This window comes from Hyperoodon ampullatus (genome assembly GCF_949752795.1).
Source record: "Hyperoodon ampullatus genome assembly, chromosome: 15".
NCBI lineage: Eukaryota > Metazoa > Chordata > Mammalia > Artiodactyla > Ziphiidae > Hyperoodon > Hyperoodon ampullatus.
This window is the reverse complement of record NC_136928.1, coordinates 17,771,110-17,791,819: the sequence shown is the minus strand read 5'-3', so window position 1 is coordinate 17,791,819 and position 20,710 is coordinate 17,771,110. Positions and strand designations below refer to the sequence as shown.

The 20,710-nt window shown below is 36.3% G+C and overlaps 1 protein-coding gene across 1 annotated transcript in view; it reads right to left on the bottom strand.

Annotated features, from left to right (window-relative positions):
* EIF5B (eukaryotic translation initiation factor 5B) overlaps positions 1 to 20,710 on the bottom strand; it is a 69,841-nt gene that overhangs the window by 5,045 nt on the left and 44,086 nt on the right. Inside the window, exons 11-21 of the mRNA XM_079720395.1 lie at positions 14,104 to 14,211; positions 13,815 to 13,925; positions 11,333 to 11,400; positions 10,630 to 10,771; positions 3,470 to 3,601; positions 2,871 to 3,053; positions 2,574 to 2,735; positions 1,933 to 2,064; positions 735 to 866; positions 551 to 627; positions 265 to 429 (exon numbers count right to left, since the gene is read on the bottom strand). Of these exons, the coding sequence (XP_079576521.1) occupies positions 265 to 429; positions 551 to 627; positions 735 to 866; positions 1,933 to 2,064; positions 2,574 to 2,735; positions 2,871 to 3,053; positions 3,470 to 3,601; positions 10,630 to 10,771; positions 11,333 to 11,400; positions 13,815 to 13,925; positions 14,104 to 14,211 (1,412 nt within the window). The remainder of the gene's footprint in view (positions 1 to 264; positions 430 to 550; positions 628 to 734; positions 867 to 1,932; positions 2,065 to 2,573; positions 2,736 to 2,870; positions 3,054 to 3,469; positions 3,602 to 10,629; positions 10,772 to 11,332; positions 11,401 to 13,814; positions 13,926 to 14,103; positions 14,212 to 20,710) is intronic.

The following is a 20,710-nucleotide window of genomic DNA, read 5'->3' as shown; positions in this document are numbered from 1 at the left end:
TCACCCATTAACACAACCTAGGTCTGCCAAGTTGAAAATTAAAAACTAAGCAGAAATGTTACAGAGAGGATTGGTTCACACACTGCTAGAGTGTCTCAGGTGGGCCAAATCTGTGGCGTATAACACACCACCTGAGGATGCAGCCTCCAGGAGACAAGCCAGTGCCACGCTCCTGTTGTCTACACACCTGGCTGGTATTTGGTAATCCTCAAATAATCAACTTTATTACCAAAGATCCAAAGTAGGTAAAAATCACCAACTTACTTAAATTCTTCTTGTTTCTGTTTCTTGTAGTCTTGTCTATATTTCGTAAAGGCATCAAATAAATGATAAATAATTTCTGCACTAAAAATTCTAACTCCTAAACTGTCAGCCATTTCTTGTGCATCCCGTTCAATTCTCACATCAAAGGCCAAAATTACTGCATACCTAAAAGGTTAAAACACATCAAAGATCATTCAATGAAACACAGACCATGTCATAACAGTTCCACTAAAATAAAATAGATAGGCAACATAAAAGCCTTTACAGCAGAAGAGAAATTACTTACTGAGGATCATGTTCCAACATCACTGAAGCCTTCATAACATCTTTTTTATGGACTGGACCAATGTTAATTCCTGCATACTGTAAAAAGGGAGTTTCCTAGTTTAACTGCCTGTGTTGGGTAACAGGAACAGCACCATAAACAATGCCTACCACTGACTCTCGTGGAGTTGGGTACCATTACTTACGGGCACTTCTGATGTTTTCAGAAATTCAAGTAGAGCTTCCAAAGATCCCAGTGTAGATGCCTGGACATAGACTCCTTTCTCTTCTAATTTGATAGCATTTAGTGTCTGCTTTAACTCATGGATCAGTTCATCCTTGAAAAGAAATTACATTTGACAACGTTATAAATACATCTCTATCTCAGCAGCCTAGAATTAAACTGTTTCTGTTTTTGATTAGGTGTTCATATGAAAATACGAAACCAAGGCTTAGGATGGGCAAGGCATGGCAGAACCTGTACGGGAAAGGAAGGAGAGATTTGGGGGCCATAACTGAGCTGTATCCCACTTCACCTCTATGTTAGGTTTACTAATGTCGAAATGTGTTTAACCTCTGCACCACTTGGCAGAGTAGATGGGTGAATGAAATGACATGATAAATAAGAATCTTCTAAATTTAAACAGTACTATGTGAATGTAATATGTTACAGTAGCCCAAAGGTATTTAATGATGAAACACCCTAATCTCAGCAGCCCTTTACTCCATCATCACTCCTTTGAAGGTGAAGAGATTTTGACCAGAAATAAGTAAAACAACCATGTCGATGCCATTAAAGATGCACAAGTCCACCCATACTCAAGCCTGGCCAGAGGGATGCCTGCCCTGTTCTCATAGGCCCTAAGGGGGCCGATTACCTGGTGACAGTGACTGGGTGCTGCCTAAAGAATAATGGTCCCAGCACAGGAGAAGAGCCATGTGCTGGGAACAGTGGTATCTTCCTTTGGCAAGAGAATAAATAACTATGTCTCAATGTTTGCTTTCGTGAAACTCCGCTGGGCTCACCTGTGCCATCTGTTCCTGAAAATAGGCAGACAGGCTTTAAAATGACTCCTAAAACCTGGTAATAGATTTTTTTAGTTCCATCTATACAGCTGAGTATCTTTAAAAAAAAAAAAAAAAGGAATAAACTTCTTCTAGCTTCTGGTTCATTTTTTATTTAAATAAAATGTTCTAACTTGAATATATATAAATTATTATTTATGCCAATTCATGATTATACAAACTGAAGTAATTTAAAAGCATCAACTGTTTGTTAAGAAACCACCAGATAAGTCTTCACAAAGACAAAGATGCCCATTTTATTCATCATTTTTAGTGTGTGCTCTACTGACACAAGGTACAACTCAAAACAGCTTTGGAGGAAAAAATGAAATAACTTACTTTAAGAACTGGGATTTCATCTTCTTTATAAGCCACGAGGAGGGGTAAACCAGCCAATGTTTTTTCCAGGTCTTTTCCAAGAATCTTTACCCCCTGAGCTGCTTCTACTTCTTTATGCTTTTCATATTGGTTCTACAGAGATCAAAACATTTGTTATCACATTTATTTGAAAAGTGGTTAGTGGCAGAAGACGACGTAAGATGATACTGTCATGACCTTGGGACAGGGAAAGATTTCTTTAAACTAGATACAAAAAGCAATAAGTGCAAATGAAAGACTGATAAATTCAACATTAAAGTTAAATAATTCTGTTTCTCAAGCTACTACAGAATGAGTAAAAAGACAAGTCACAGAACAGAAGGTGCATACAAACCAGTAACATACTAGTAACTAGCTACCAGTGTAGAACGAAAACAATGTACTTTTGATTTTTATGAGAAACTTAGTTGGTAAACAAGGACTTTCACACATCTCTACTCTGACGGATGGTCCCTCCTGTATGAAGACACCTAAAATAAAACCAGTGAAGGTTGTGTGTTGTGTATTAAGCCAGGTGGCTCTTGAAGTGAGGAAACCACCTCAGTAGAATTTTTAAACACTGTGCAAGTCCACACGTACCAACGCTTACCACCCTGACTTACCTTTACTCTTAACTCCTTCATAGGAGGAGGTAATAGGAGGCCTCGAATCTGAGTGACAATGGGCCCTTCTACTCCGGGAACAATAATTGTATCTCCTTCCTTCAAACGCCCGTTGATCAATATTACATCTATAGTGGTGCCCATTCCTGGGAGAGCCTTAACCTAAGAGACATTGCAAAGGGAGTGAAATATAGGCTACAATGCACCATGTTGAGATTAAATCTGAATTAGTAAACATCCCCACCCAAGAACCCTGTTTGGGGGTGGTGGGGAATAAACTGAAAAGCTGACCAGTACCTCCATCACCTGTGCTCTCAGCTCTTCACAGTGTGCAAGTCTCTTACTCAACATGGTCTGAGTTAACTCGACAAGAAGGTAGATCAGACTTGCCATGCCATCACCAGTATGTGCAGAGGTAGGTACCAAGGACACAAAAGTGCGGGGATCTTTATTCTCATAAAACAAAGCTGCGTTCAACCCCTAGAGACATAAAAAGCAAAGTTATCCCCACAGGCCGAGTGGTGGAAGGAGGTCTCCAGAACAGAAATGACTTAACTAGAAGCTGGATGAATAATGGCTCTTCATTCTGAAAGTTCCTCAAAAACACTTAGATCATGTATATCCTGGAGGTATTAACCATACTGCAGAAAAGTAGTTTCTTTCCAAGTCAATTTGGTTTTTAAAAGTTAAACATTCAGACTACAAAGAGAGGTCTTGAAATAAAGATTTTAAAAGGAAAAGGGAGAAGGGAAAAGAATGAAAATGCTAATTGCCATTAATAGGGGAACAGAACCAGTATTAATGAAAATAGTGACTTAATTATAAAGACAATGTAAAAGAAGAAAAAATATACTACGATATATAGTCTCTTCGTAAAGAAGGGAAAGCTTTCTTACCTGCTGTGCAAATTCCACAATAACAGCCTTTGCTCGCTCCTCAAATTCATCTCTTGTATTCTTTTTCTGCTTCTTTAAAGTAGCAGCCACATCACAGTCGGGGCTCTTTTTCCAATCATACAACCTATCAATCTGGAAAAGTATTTTTCATAAGAAACATCTCTAAAGCATTCACAACACTCAGGAAGTTAATTAAGGTTAATTTTAAAGCTCCAGAAAATTCCAAATGTATATCACACATATCTGGAAGAGTGTGTATTACTTTCATTGTACCAAAAGCCCCTCACAGTCTGCTTAACTGCATCCTCTCTTAAATTTGAAGTGCCACACTGCCTACCAGCCTCCAACCAGTTCATGAGAGGCTGCCATTTCTTGCAAAAGATGAAAAACTAGAATTATCCTAGGAACATTAACATATGTTGGAATTCCAAAATGGTTATGTTAAGTAGTATGCAGGAAAAGGGATTAATTACAGCCAAGTACCATCACCAGGAAAATGACATGAAAAATATAGAAAATAATCTATTTTCCTTCACTTTTCAAAAGATGATAAATGGGTATAAAGAAGATTATTTAAGAGTAAAAACAAACAAAAAGGCATAATATATTATTGGCTCAGTCTAGGGTGATAAAAAAGTAGACCAATCTGAATGCTATCAAAAAGGAAAATCAGTAAGTAGAAATAGACCCAGAAATGACAATGATGATATATAATTAGCATACAAGGGCCTTAAAATAGTTATAAATATACTCAATGACTTTAAAGGAAAAACATATAACTTGTAGAGCTAAAATATATATATATATATGTATATATAATATGAAATGAAAACAAAATAAATCACTGGATGAGCTGAAGCAAATTACATATTGCCAAAGATCAGCAACCTTGAAGATAAAGCAAATAAAAACTATCCCAACCAAAGCAGGTAGAGAAAAAAGGATGGAGAAAAGACAAAAACTTCAGTCACTATGAGACAATATTAAGAGAAGTAAAGTCCTAGAATTCTATCAAACAAACAAGGAAAGAGTAAGAAAAGAGAGCAGAAAAATAACTGCACAAGTAATGACCAAGAACTTTCTAAGAAAGTCAAACTCAAGTGGGATAAATATAAAGAAAACTATTATATAATCTCACTGACAAAACTCTTAAAGAAAAAGTCTTTTTAAAAGCAATCAAAAAATCCCACATTACATACTGGGGAACAAAGAATGAGTAGAGATAAAAGCCAGAAAATGAAGATGATGAAGGAAAAAAATATTTTTTAAACCTAGAATTCTATATCAAGTAAAACTATTCAGAAAATATTTCTACCTAAATGATAAATAAAAACACAGTATGTCTAAGCAGTGCTTTTAAGCATACCTTTATAAATGCTTGTATTAGAAAAGAAAAAAATATATGAAATCAATCATCTAAGCTTCCTTCTTAAGAAACTGGAAAAAGAACAATGAAGACAAATGTAAGCAGAAAGAAATGATAGAAATTAACCCTGAAATCAATGAAATACAAAACAAACAATAGAGAATATCAATAAAACCAAAAGCTGGTTCTTTGAAAGACACAAATTTCTATACTGACAAAAGTAAAAAACCTAAATAACCTAAACTTAAATTCCATGCTGATGGTGCTTTACTAGTGAATCCTATCAAACATTTAAAGAATAATATCATTTCTACACAAACCCTTTCAGAAAAGAGAGGAGGAAATACTTCTCAACTCATCTTAGGAGGCCATTACTCTGATAGCAAAACCAGACAAAAGATATTAAAAGAAATCTACATGCCAAAATCACTCATGAAAATCTCCCCCCCCCCAAAATTAGCAAATCAAATCCAGCAATATATGAGAAATATATCATGACCAAGTGGGATTTGTTCCAGTAACGCAAGGTTGGTTTAACATTTAAAAAATCAATAGTAAAGAACAAATGGTGCTGGAACAACTGGACGTCCACAGGCAAAACACTGAATAGAGACACAGACCTTACACCCTTCACAAAAAAATTAACTCAGAATCAATCACCTAAGTGTAAAACACCAAACTCTAAAACTCTTAGAAGATAACAGGAGAAAACCCAGATGACCTTGGCCACAGTGATGACTTCTTAGATACAACACCAAAGGCGTGATCCATGAAAGAACTGATGAGCTGGACTTAATTAAAATTAAAAACTTTTGCTCTGTGAAAGAGAGTCAGAGTGACATTACAAAGCACAGACTAGGAGAAAATATTGGCAAAAAAACATCTGGATAAAGGAATGATATGTAAAATATACAAATAACTCTCAAAATTCAACAGTAAGTAAACTAAGAATCCAATTTGAAAATGGGCCAAAATGCTTAACAAAAACCACCTCACCAAAAAAGATATAAAGATGGCAAATACATACATGAAAAGATGTTTCACATCTTATGTCACCAGGAAGATACGAATTAAAACAAGATACCACTACACACCTATGAGAATGGCCAAAATCCAAAGCACTTACAACAGCAAATGCTGGTGAGGATGTGGAGTGACGGGGACTCTCATTCACTGCTGGTGGAAATACAACATGGTACAGCCACTTTGGAAGACAGTTTGGCAGTTTCTTACAAAACTAAACACTCTTACCATACGGCCCAGCCATCATGCTCCTTGTTATTTACCCAGGAGTTGAGAACTTATGTGCACACAAAAACCTGCACACAAATGTCTACAGCAGCTTTATTCATAATTGTCAAGACTTGGAAACAACTAAGATGCCCTTCAGTGGATGAATGGATAAATAAACAGGTTCATCTAGACAATCAGATTATCATTCAGTGCTAAAAGAAATGAACTATCAAACCACAAAAAGACACGGAAGAAACTTTAATCCTTATTACTAAGTGAAAGAAAATAATCTGAAAAGGCTACATACATACTGTAGGATTCCAACTATATGGCTACTCTGGAAAGGGCAAAACTATGGAGACAGTAGAAAAATCAGTGGTTGCCAGCGGGTGGGAGGTGGGGGGATGAATAGGCAGGGCACAGAGAATTTTTAGGGCAGTGAAAAGGCTGTATAATTCTATAATGGTGGACACATATTATGATACATTTGTCCAAACCCACAGGATGCACCACACCAAGAGTAAATTCTAAGGTAAACTACGGGCTTTGAGTGTGTCAGTATAGGTTCATCAATTGTAGCAAATGTACCACTTGGGTGGGGTATATTGATAATGGGAAAAGCTATGCGTCGGTGGGGGCAGGGGGTATATCAGAAATCTCCGTACTTTCCCCTTAATTTCTCTGTGAATTTAAAACTGCTCTAAAAAATGAAGACATGTTTTTTAAATAGCAACAAACTTCTCACACCCTCAACAACATGGATGAAATCACAGAAGCATAATGTTAAATGTAAAAAGCCAGACACAAAAGAACATATTCTGTCAAATTTGATTTACATGAAGTTCAAGAAACAGGCAAAACTAACCCATGGGCACAAAATTTGGAACAGTGGTTGCTATGAGGGGCTGGGGATTGACTGCAATGGGGCATATTGGTACTTCTTGGGTGATGCAAAGTCTGATGTCTTAATTTGGGCTGTGTAACAAGGATGTATATACATTTATCAAAACTCAATTTCACACTTAAGTTCCGTGCATTTCACTATATATAAATTTTACTTCAATTTTAAAAATAAGGATATAGCAAATTTACAGAAAGAATAAAAATATTTATGTCACAGCTTTTCCACCTGGTAATAATAATTAACCTGTTTTGAACCCTTATTTTGATCAGATACTAGTCTTAAAACTTGACGTTTTATCACCTCTAATTCTTACAAAAATCCAGTAATGCTCTGTTTTGCAGGCAAAAAGAGGCTAATTAAGGACCCTCTTTATACAGTTTGAAATACCAAAGCCAGGATACGAACCCAAGACTCAAACCCTGGAAGCCAAGCTCTTAACCACCGTCCCACTCTGCTAACTCAGAGCTCCTAGGATGTAGTTTCTCTGGAGACAGTAACGAAACTAGAAAGAGCAAGTGACTAAGGTAGTGCCTGCAGAGGAAGAGCAGACTGAGATCCTGTTAGACTGTCAGCTTCACTAGAAACGTTCTAGGAAAGAAGAGCAAATGGAGATTTCCAAGATATAACGAAGACCGCAATCTTAGGGTCACCGTGCTTGCTTAATCCAGATTTGCCCACCACTGGCAAATCCACGCTCAAGTCAGAGGTCAAAAGCATAGGCTTGTAGAAAACTCCTAAGGGAGGACATGTCTGCGTTTGAACAAAGTAACTATAACTTTAGAAAATAAATGAAGATTCGAAAATGACCTTCATAAATTAGAGAAACTGGATTAAACACAAACAGTTAAACTCCTAGAAGAAAACAAAATTAACAAAATGAAGTGGAAGGAAATGGTCTACTAGGTGTGTACATTGTATAATAAAAGACTTGGAAACTTATAAGCTCAAACTGAATTAGAGCAACCCATGAAATCTTCTCTCTCCAAAGTTAATACAATAGTTGGAAGTAATATATGCCAAGTGCCCATTACCTACTAGGCACTCAGTAAATTCTTGTTATTGCTATTTAACAGGATTCATGACTTAGAAAGGAGAGAAAACAACCCTATCTCTGCAACTGGTACAGATCAGAGCTTAATGAAAATTGTTATCTCTCCTTTAAAAAAAAGTGACAAACTTAGAAAGGGTTCAGTTTACAAAGGTCTTCTAGTGAAGCTGTGGCTGTGAAGAAGGCTTAGTGGTCAGTCTCCTCTAGATTTGTCCAAACCCATAGAGTATACAACACCAAGAGTGAACCCCAATGTAAACGATGAACTTTGGGTGATAATGATGTGTCCAAAGGAGGTTCATCAGTTGTAACAAATGCACCTCTTTGGTGGAGGACGCTGGGAACGGAGGGGGTTGTGCGTGTGTGAAGACAGGGGTATACCGGAAATCTCTGTACCTTCCCCTCAGTTTTGCTGTGAACCTTACAGTGCTCTAAAAACAATGAAGTCCTGATAACAAAAAGTAAAGCCCCTCACCCCCACAGCAACAGCAGTTCACGCTGTTACTGAATAAAGGAGAAAAGCCACATAAGCATATCAAGAGGTGCAGAATGAGCATCTGACAAAAATCAACAACCATTCCAGACTTAAAAGAAAAAACAATACTAAGCAACCTAGGAATAGAAGGGAAATTCCTCAGCTTAATAAAGTGCATTTACATCTGACATCATACTTAATGGTAAGTACGGAGAAGAAACAAGGGTGTCTGTCACCACTTTTATTCGACATTGTTCTAGAAGGTCTAGTTAGTGCAATAAGGAAGAAAATCATTGATAAATTGATAAAGGATACAGATAAGGGAAAAAGTGTAACAGTTTTTATTTGCAGATAACATAATCACGTATACAGGAACTCCCACACGAGCTACAAAAGCTACTAGGCCTAATCAGTGAATTTAAAAGGTCACAAGATAATAAAACTGTAGCATATTGTCAAGAAAATGTAAAGTAAATGTAGAGACAGACATCATGTTCACTGACTGGAAGACTCAATTTTGTTAAAATGTCCATTCTCCCAGAATTCATCTACAAATACAACCCCAATAAAAATCCCAGAAGGAAGAAACTAACAAGCTGATTCTAAACTTTATATGGAAACTCAAGGACCCTGAAATAACCAAAACAATTTTGAGAAATAAAAAGTTGAAGAACTTAACCACCACCTGCTTTCACGACGTTACTATGAAACTGCAATAATCAAGACAGGGTAGCAGTGGGATAAGAATGGACATATAGGTCAATGGAAGAGAAGAGAAATACTAAGAACAAACATGTACCTACATGGTCAATTAATTTTCAACAAAGACTGCAAAGTAATTCAATGGGGAAAAGAATAATGTTTTTACAAGGGGTTTTTGAAGTAGATATACATTTGGAAAAAAGTTAACCCTGACCCTACCTTACACCATGCACAAAACTAACTTAAAAACATTATAGATCTAAATGTTGAATATCTAGAAACACTGGAGAAATTTTTCATGAACTTGGGGTGGGAAAATATTACTTATATAGAACAGAAGCGACAAATTATATAAAAAAATAACTTCTCATAAATTGATTTTGTTAAAATTAGAAATTTCTGCTGCTCTTCCAAAAACCTCATTAAGAAAATGAAAAACTAAGTCCTTGACTATAAGAATATATCTGCAATACACATAACCAACAAGGGACTTCTACTGACAATATAAAGAACTCTTAAAACTGAATTAAGACAACTAACAATCGAGTAAAAATGAGCAAAGGATTTTGAATAGATACTTCAGAGAGACAGAGAGAGAGAGATGGAACAAGTACATGAAAAGATGTTTGATGCCATTAGTCATCATGGGAATGAAACCAGTATACTTTGGCACTACACACTCATTAGAATGGCTACAGGAAGGGTTAAGTGTTGGCAATAATGTGCAGAAACTGGAACTCTTCCAAATTGCGGGTTAAAAAATGTAAAATGGTACAATCTCTTTGGGAAAATGTGTCATTTTCTCATAAAGTTGAACATATACCTACCATATGACCCAGCAATTCTATTCCTAAATATTTACTAAAAGTAAAGGAAAATAAACGTCTACACAAAGACTTGTGTAAAAATGTTTATAGCTGCTTCACTAATAACCTAAAATTGTAATCAATCCAAGAATCCTTCAATAGGTAAATGGATCAAGTGTTAAGATGTATTAGCCAGATGATGAAATATTACTGAACAATAAAAAGGAACAACCTATGACCTATGCAACAACACGGATAAATCTATATTAACATGAGTAGTGAAAAATGCCAGACTCAAAAGATTATACACTGTATAATTCCATTAATATGAAATTATAAAACAGGCAAAACTAGTCTATGGCGGCAGAAAGAAGGCTGGTGTGTTTGGGGGTGCAGAAGGGGCACACTGACTGTAAAAGAACATGAGGGAACATTCTGGGAATATGGAGGTAAGTCTATATTCTGAATGATGGTGGTTAAATGTGCGTATAATTCTGTCAACGTACATTGAACTGTACACTTAGCATAAGTGCATTTTCTTACATGAAAGTTATACTACATTTTTTTAACCACAAAAAAATAAGAAGCATAATTTCACAACTTAATTTTTCAGAAGCAGAGCTTACCTTATTGAGTGCAACAATGAAGGGACATTTTTTAGATTTCAAAAGGTTGATAGATTCAATTGTCTGGGGCTCCAAACCATGCATAATATCAACAACTAAAATGGCAATATCACAAAGAGAGCTTCCTCTGTTTCTCAGATTACTGTTGGAAAAGAAAAAGATGCATAAATAGAAATCTTGCAATTAATACTTTTATTTTTAAAACTTAAAATTTTAATTTCTTTGTAAAACCTAAACAAAAAAGAACAAAATGAAGTACATGCATTAAATTCAAGTGCCATTAGCCCTTAACTTGCCAAATGCTTATCTGACAGTGAATTGACATCAGTTGGAATGACTTAGTTCCAGAAGTTACTCCATTATTTCTGCCAATTTTACTGACCAAGTTTTTTGCGCTAAGGAACATGGCCAAGAGGTAACAGGACAAAATTCCACCTGTAATGGGTTTCATAGGAGATAGACCAGGTATGTATTAGGATTTGCTCTTTCAAAGTGGAAAAGACTTCTCTCTACAAAAAACAAGTATCCAAATAAAGTACTACTAAATCAGTGAGGCAGATGAGGATTGGCAGTTACAGGGACCACAGATCTCAAAACAGTACCCCAAGACTAGTGACTAGTTAGAACTCCTCACTCACTGAACTTTGAGACTTAATGGTTTCAAGCAGTTTGCCTGATGACAAAAGACACAAATCATTCTTACCTGAAAGACTCATGCCCCGGAGTGTCAATAATCAGCATTCCTGGAATCCGTACATTCTCTCTATCAAACTAGAAAAGGTGGGGGAAAGTGGAGAGCTTAACAAAGCCAAAACAATGAAAGCTTCTTTACAAAACAATTATTCTGCCACGAAAACTTCAACATCACTTCCTTTTCCAAATGAACTGTTTTAAAATAGTGTGTCAACCAGCAAAGCACAACAGTTAATATTTTCATTAATATCAAAAGGAATTTTTCAGAAAAAAAACTGAAATGAGAAAATATTCCCCTTGGTAAAATTATATAACTATGATGTAGTCTAAATCTGAACAGATTATTAGTAAGTAACAAATGACAGAGTAGTCATCCGAGAGTGATTATTTATAAAAAGCTGACACAGAAGAAGAGGTTCTCCGTATTTGGAAAATGTATCTGGTCCAATTTTAAAGCAATTCTAAACTCTGAAAAATATCTCAAAGCATGTTTTAAAGAAAATTTACCACATCAACTTAAAATATTAAAGAATAAGTTCATACCCTGCTTTATTCAAATAGTATCCTCAACACTTGATTTTCTGGACAAAAGCAAACAAATGAATGGAAACAACATTACAACAAGCCAGATATGCACATCCTCCTTTAATCTCAAGAGTAGCACTGACTAACAAATCTCTCTCACATATACACACACAAAACTTTTTTCTTTGCTTATCTATACTTTTGTCAATCTTCAAATGATTTTCCAAAATCTTATCCAGTGATCTAGGTCAAAATGATTCAAATGCAAAACATTTCAATTTTGCATTCTGGTGGTCTTAGATCAAAGTTCACCATAATTATTTCCACTTTGCTGCCTGGAATACAAACAATATAATTACAATTGCCATATAAAGGTTATCCTGAGAACTTTCATACAGCCCTAATAAAAATCATGCTTTTTAACTATGTGCTAAAATAACACCAGATTTAGAGTCTGGAAACTGGTGGAATAAGCTGTTATAAACTCCCCAGTGACTAGCACAGAGAAGTAACAGATAGAAACAACCAAAATAAAATTTAAATTACAAATTCAGAAAACTGTAATTCAAGAAAACTGTCCTAAAATAAAGATTTTAAACTACATACTGAAATGGAACACCATGTAACTGGAAAACTGACCCAGAACAACCAAAAGCACAATGCAGAAAGACTACATAACTTATACGAGGATGAAAACCAGCTTGTAATCAAACCTGCAATGCTTTATGTGAGAAGAAATTGGAGTAACAGTCAAGATACTTAAGGAAAGAAAATGTGAACCAAGGATTTTACATGTAGCCAACTAACTTTCCAGGATGAAGGCCACAAAGTAACTCTTAAATATTCAAAAAACTCAAGTAATATTATTCCCATTACTCCTTCTTCAGCAATCTACCAGAAAACAAGCTGCAAAAAATAATTTCAAACACACAAAACAAAAACTGACTGATAAGCTCACAGACCCTTTCTATACACAGAACTGAGACTAAATAAGGAATGAAGAGAGATACCAGCATGTAATAATGTGCTATGTGTTACATCAGACAGCACGATGTAACCAAACACAAATAAGACTGCTAGAACTGTATCAAAAAGACTCAGAAGCCAATCATTGGGCAAAGATGGAACTATCTCAGCACCATAATAACCGAAATGGATTAAAAACACGGTAAATAGGGACTTCCCTGGTTGGGCAGTGGTTAAGAATCCGCCTGCCAATGCAGGGGGCACAGGTTCAAGCTCTGGTCCAGGAAGATCCCACAAGCCATGGAGCAACTAAACCCGTGCACCACAACTACTGAGCCTGTGCTCTAGGGCCTGCGAGCCACAACTTCTGAGACTGTGCGCCACAACTACTGAAGCCCGCGCGCCTAGAGACTGTGCTCCACCACAAGAGAAGCCACCGTAATGAGAAGCCCACGCACCACAACGAAGAGTAGTCCCTGCTCGCCGCAACTAGAGAAAGCCCATGAGTAGCAATGAAGACCCAACAGCCAAAAATTAAAAAAAAATAAAAAGGTAAGAAGAAACACAGTAAGTATGTTGAAATCCATGAGTTTATAATAATATAATAGCAAACCAAACCAATCACTCTTTATTTTAAGAGCTGGTAAATAAAGGTGAAGGATCAGGCATTTATTCTGCCTTTCCTCCACATCCCATCACTTAATGACCAAATAGTAGATGAGGACTCTATAGAAGTAATCAGATAATGGGATTGGAATATCAACATTTAGAGATTACTTCACTTCATAATAGTGACTGCCTCTTGGAGCAAGAGGGAAGGACTCCTACAACATTTAATGTTTTATGTCTTTAAAAAAGAGATCTGAAGGGCAAGATGGCGTATGTTAATTATGAATGGTGAGCATATGGGTCTGTTGTACTATTCTGTTCTTTCTGTGTTTGAAATAATTTATACCTTAATTTTGTCAGAGATTAAAACACATGAAATACAGTGTACTTACATTTTTAATCATCTTCGTTTGTTCATTAATAGCTTCAAGAGGAACATTGGTGGCACCAATTTGCTGTGTAATACCACCTGCCTCACCATCTTGTACATGCGTGTGACGGAGCTGGGATAAGATGGCAGATTCAGATTCAAATTTCAAAATGCAAAAAGAAGCAAAAGCAATAAGAAAACAGCAACTTGTAAACAGAACTGCCCATGTGTGCTATGGTTTCTATTAGCTTTTTATAAGGTATCATTCACTTGTTCAAAAAAGTTATATATCAATGCACACATTTTCTTACTTTATCTAGAATTTTTGTCTTCCCTGTGTCCACATGTCCAAGTACACAAATAACAGGAGCTCTTAGCTTCTCTGTATTTACATTTTTACTATGTTCAAGCCTCCGTTTCTAGGAATAAAAAAAAAACACAAAATTAAATACTATTTCAAACCCTCAGTACCATCTTCCTTTAAATTATTTTGCCTTTGCAAGGGAATGCCACAACCTGCATACACGTTGTTTTGCTGCTTTAACTACATGTTAATGCATTTTACAATGTGAACTTTACAACCTTTGGACAAGGAGACACCTGTTTATAATAGATTTCTGAGCAGCACTACTAATTATGAATAAGAATAGTGTAAAGTGTTGGCTCAAACTTTCTGAACACTTTTGTACATGGTTAATTTAATGGAATATAATGAATAGAAAAAGGAATTGATCATTTTGTCACTCTTACTATATAGTACAACCTCTAACTTACGTGGAGGTTTACATAAAAAGAGGTATACACTAGCATTCCAACACTTTCATTAGAACTTAAGAATTGTTAAAAATTTTAAAGCAATATATTTCAAAACTGTATCCAGTGTACAAATGCTATGTCTTTTCAGTTAGGACATGGTTACTGAAAGCTTCAGCCTAACACATCCAAATGACACTTCCTACCTTCCTAAGTAACCACTAAGCATGAGAAAGCCTGTCCTTGAACTACAATGTATTTACTGTATCATTTACTTCTAAATACTTCAGATTTCTGAGAACCAAACAAAACACAAGCTAGCAGTTCCTCTTTAAAATGACAGCCGGGCTTCCCTGGTGGCGCAGTGGTTGAGAGTCCGCCTGCCAATGCAGGGGACACGGGTTCGTGCCCCGGTCTGGGAAGATCCCACATGCCGCAGAGCGGCTAGGCCCGTGAGCCATGGCCACTGAGCCTGTGCTCCGGAGCCTGTGCTCCGCAAGGGGAGAGGCCACAACAGTGAGAGGCCCGCCTACCGCAAAAAAATTTAAAAATAAATAAATAAATAAATAAATAAAATGACAGCCTTTGAAGTACAGTAAAGCTGGCATTCAAATGAAATAACACTTCCACAAAAAGTCTGAAGCAATGTCATTTATAAAACTATCACTATTTTCCATCTAAAAAATCATTTTTCTAAGAACTCTTTCATTTCTACCACTAGACACTGATTCTTTCTATAGAAACTGTAATGAAAAGACATTTTGGAATGTCAAAAGTGAGACACAAGTGTTTATTAGCGAAGAGTAGTACACAACAGCTTCACAACATGTACGACTCAAAAGCAAACGGGACCTTAGTTAGAACTTGATGTGGCTGAAAACTGCCTTTCTCTCCCATACTTGATGAAATGCTGAAATTTTCTGGAGGGCAATATAGTATATATAGACCAGGACTCATAAATTCTACCTCTAAGTATCTGCTCTGAAGCAATGACAAGTATACAGAGATGCAGGTGTACAACAGTTTGCTCACTGGAGTATTTATAATAGCAAGAATCAGTAACCACTTAATCTTTAGTGGAGGATTTCTTAATGAGTGTTTCCAAAACCCCAGGGCTGATACCTATCTGGTTGCATAGAATCATATAGGTATCCTATCCACAATGGAGAGTCTTACTTAGGAAGTCTGTGGTGAATGTCAGAAAATTATAGTATATAGCAAGGTTTCAGAACCATGAAGTGTGTTATGGACTGAACTGTATCTCTTCCAAATTTATAAGCTGAAGTCCAAACCCCCAATGTGACTTATTTGGAGATAAGGCCTTTAAGGAGGTAATGGAAAGGTTAAATGAGGTCCTAAGGGTGGGGCCCTAATCCAATAGAGCTGGTGTCCTTATAAAAGAAAATCAAAAACCTTTCTCAGCACTTACAGGGGAAAGGCCATGTCAGGACTCAGTAATAAGGTAGTCACCTGCCAAGTAAGGAAAAGAGTCCTCACCAGAAAACAGCCCTGCTAGCTCTTGAATCTTGAACTTCTATCCTCAAAAACTGTCAGAAAATAAATTTCTGTCATTTAAGCCTCCCAGTTTGCAGTATTTTTGCAGTATTTTATTGTGGCAGCCCAAGCAGACGGATACAAAGTTAAATTAGGATCCTTCTATAAAATGGAATACAATATGGAGCTGTTAAAAGGTGTTGTGAGGCAGGGCTTCTTAAATGAGGGAATGAGGAGGCTCAGCAAGTCCTCTCCCTAAAAAGAAAAGATACAACTAGACAAAACTGTCAAAACAGCCACTTAAAGACTCTAGAAATTGGCCAACAGCATATAACAAATTGAGAAACATTTAATTCAAGAAAATCTACTGACCATCAGTAAGAGCAACTGTGGAGTTTAAGACTGGAGTTGCTCATCACACTCCTCTCACTCCCACAGCTCCATGGGGCAGAAGTGATATGAGAGAGGGACAGGGGATTTCACACCGTAGGGCACTGACAAAACAGGAGTGACCCCAATGGCAAACAAAGAGATAAAACTAAAATCACAACTAGACTAAGGTCTTGATACTGGTGAGACAAGAGATAACCAGGAAGATCAGTCAGACATTTAACAGGGAGGTCTGTGGAACAAGACCGACAAACCAGGCTTTGATAAGATACTACTAATCTCCATGGTCCAGAAGGCTGTGCCCCATACAAGGTTGTCAGAAGAGACCAAAGAGGTCCTTGGTGAGTTACTCATTCCTGGCTCAATGAGAGGCCTTGTGAAAACCACTAGGGACTAGAAAACTACCAGATCCACTGGCAAATGGTGAAAGCCTTACTGACTCAAAGTGTTTGAGCACAACCACTGACAAACCACAGCTGACACTAAGACACTGACCCAGGGCAAGCCCTAGGAAGCCAGGCTTAAAAATAAAAACAAGAACTTAAAAAATGAAAACAAACAAAAACAAAGAAAACAAAACTGAGAAGAGGCATCAGCAGTTGCATACAATAGAAGCCAAAGACATAACAGAATTAGTCCACCTGATTCACTAGGCAAATAAAAAATAAAAAAAAAACCCAAACTACCACATTTGTAGGAGCCAACAGAATTCAGAGTGGTCAACAGAAACTACCTCTGAGAGACCCAGATTTTGGACTTATCAGGCAAAGACTCAAAAACAGGGAACCATGTTGAAAGAAAAGTGTGATGATGACTCATCAAAAGAGGACATCAATAAATAGAAAAAAATTATTATTAAAAAAAAAAACTTGAACATTTTGGAGTTAAAAAGCTCAGTAACAAATTTAAAAATTCACTGAAGGGGCTCAACAGTAGTTATAACCTGGCAGAAGAAAGAACCAAAGAACTTAAAGATAGATTAATAGAAATTAAACAGGAATGAAGAAAAATGGACAGAGCCCTGAGAGATCTGCAGGATACCCTCAAGTACACCAGTGGAGTTCCAGAAGGAGAGGAGACAGAGAAATAGGCAGAAAGAATATCTGAAGAAATAATGGCAGAAAATGTTCAGAATTTGACAAAAAACATCAATCTACACATCTAAAAAACTCAATAAACTCCAAGTAGGATAAATACAAAAGATAGCCACACCAAGACACACCCTAGTTAAATTGATAAAAGCCAAGATCAAAAAGAAAATCTTGACAGCAAGAGAAAAATCACTCACTGTGTAGAAGGGAACCCAAATAAGAGTAACAGCTTAATTTTAATCATAAGCAATGGAGGCCAGAGGCAATGAAGTAACATATTCAAAGGACTAAACAAGAGAAAAAAATTGTCATGCAAGAATTCTGCATGTAGCAATATTATCTTTAAAAATGAAGGTAAAATAAAGAATTCCCATACTTAAAAAGACTAAGAGAATTCACTGCTAGAAGGTTAGCGTGATGAGAAATATCACAGAAAGTTTATCAGGATGAAATGAAATGATACCAGATGGTAACTAAAAGCCACATGAAGAAAAAAAGGGTGACGGTAAAAGATGATTATACAGGTAAATATAAAAGACAGTAAAAATTACCTTTTTCTATTTTCTTCTCTTAAAGGCTGATTTAAAAGATAACTTCAAAAATAATTCTAAAGTTGTATGCTTGATCTTATAACAGATAAAGATGTAACAAATATTACAAAGACAGAACCAAGGCAAGGCGAGGAAAGCACTGGAGCTATACTGTAGCAAAGAAATGACACCAGCAGAAACTCAAATTCATAGGAAGAAATAAGGAATACTAGAAACGTTAATATTTAGGCTAATATTAAAGACTATCAATATTTTTCTCCTTTCTTCTCTGAATTCCTTTAAAAGATATAAGATCAAATAAGACATTAATAGCACCACTGTTTTATTGGGTTTGTAACATTTATAAACATAATATACGTAACAATAATAGCATAAAGGAAGAAGAAATGGATCTATATTGGAACAAAATCTTTTTTTAACTAGAATTAAGCTACTAATAATAGAAAATAATAAGATACATATTGTAATGCCTAGAGTAACCATGAAGAAAATAACTTAAAAAAAGAGAAAGAGGGCTTCCCTGGTGGTTGAGAGTCTGCCTGCCGATGCAGGGGACACGGGTTCATGCCCCGGTCCAGGAAGATCCCACATGCTGCGGAGCGGCTGGGCCCGTGAGCCACAGCCGCTGAGCCTGCGCGTCCGGAGCCTGTGCTCCGCAATGGGAGAGGCCGCAACAGTGAGAGGCCCGCGTACCGCAAAAAAAAAAAAAAAAAAAAAAAGAGAAAGACCCGAGAGACATGCAATATGTAGAATACAAATAGCAAAATGAGAGAAGAAAATTCCATCACATCTATGACAACTTTCTTTTTTTTTCCTTTTTTTTTTTTTCCCACACCAAGTGGCTTGTGGGATCTTAGTCCCCCAACCAGGGATTTAACCCAGGCCCTCAGTAGTGAAAGTGCAGAGTCCTAACCACTGGACTGGTGGGGAGTTCCCCATAATAACTTTAAATGTGAATCAATTAAATGCTCTTAAAGGCACATGGTGTGACTGGATAAAATAGCAAGATTAAAGCACATGCTGTCAGCAAGAGACACTTTAGAGTCAAAGACACAGACATAAACTGAAAGCATTAAGACTGAAAAAGACATACCATGCAAATGATAACTATAAGAGAGATTCATGGCTATGTTAATAACAGACAAAAATTTTATTAGAGACAAGAGAGACATATCTGTATCCTCAAGAAGATATAACAAGTATAACCACATACAAACATAACAGAGACCCAAAATATATAAAGAAAAAACTGAAAACATTGAGGGGAGAAATAAAATTCAACAATGAATTTGGGAACTTCAATAGCCCACTCTCAATAATGGATAGAAAAACTATACATAAAATGAGCAAATGTATAGAAAATTTGAACAGAAGTATCAACAAAACCAACCTAACTAACACCAGACCCACCAACAGCAGAATCCACATGCTTCCTAAGTACACAAGAAACATTCTCCAGAAGAGACCATATGCTAGAAGATAAAACAGGTCAATTATTTTAAAATGATAGAAACTATACAAAGTATGTTCTCTGACCACAATGGTCAGAATTTAGAATTAACAGAAGGAAAATAAGGAAAATCCACAAATATTTGTAAATTATAACAATACATTTCTAAATAATGCATGATCAAAGAATAGTAAAAGTGAGATTAGAAAATCTGAGTTGAATGAAAACCAAAAAAAGTCAAAATTTGTGGGATGCAGCTAAAGCAGTACCTTAGAGGGAAATCTGTAATTGTAAATGCCTATATGATGTGGAGAAAAAAAAGAATGGTCTCAAATCAATTATCTAAGTTGTCACTTTAAGAAATTAGCAAAAGAAGAGGAAGCTAAACCCAAACTAAAAAGAAAATAATAAAGAACAGAATAAAAAATCAACTAAAAAGAGAACAAACAAAAATAAAGAAAAACCAATGAAACCAAAAGTTGGTTTGAGATGCTCAATAACATGGAAAACCTTTAGCCAGACAGACCAATTAAAAAAAAAAAAAGAGAGACAAAGATCACCAAAATTAGAATCAAAAGAGACACCACTACTGACCTTACAGAAACTTAAAGGACTGTAAAAGGATGCTATGAACAACGTTATGCTCACAACTTAGATGAAAAACAATAATTAGAAACTCAAAAATTACTGATAATGACTCAAGATGAAAAAGAAAATGACAAGACAATAAACTGAATTAGTAATTTTAAAATCCTCCCCCCCAAAAATGCTATATTGATGAATACTCCAATAAAGTTGTAAAAAAAAAAAAAAAAAAAAGAAAAGAAAAAAAAAACAGGAAATAATATAATCCTTCACAAACTCTTGCAGAAAGTAGAGAAGGATGGAACACTTCCCAACTAATCCTACGAGGTTAATATTAATCTGAAATCAAAGCCAGAGAAACACATCTTAAGAAAGTTACTGATCCATATCCTCATAGGTATAGATCACAAATTCCTCAACAAAATATTACAAACAACATCCAGTACCATATAAAGAGGATTATAGGGCTTCCCTGGTGGCGCAGTGGTTGAGAGTCCGCCTGCCAATGCAGGGGACACGGGTTCGTGCCCCGCTCTGGGAAGATCCCACATGCCGCAGAGCGGCTGGGCCCGTGAGCCATGGCCACTGGGCCTGCACGTCCAGA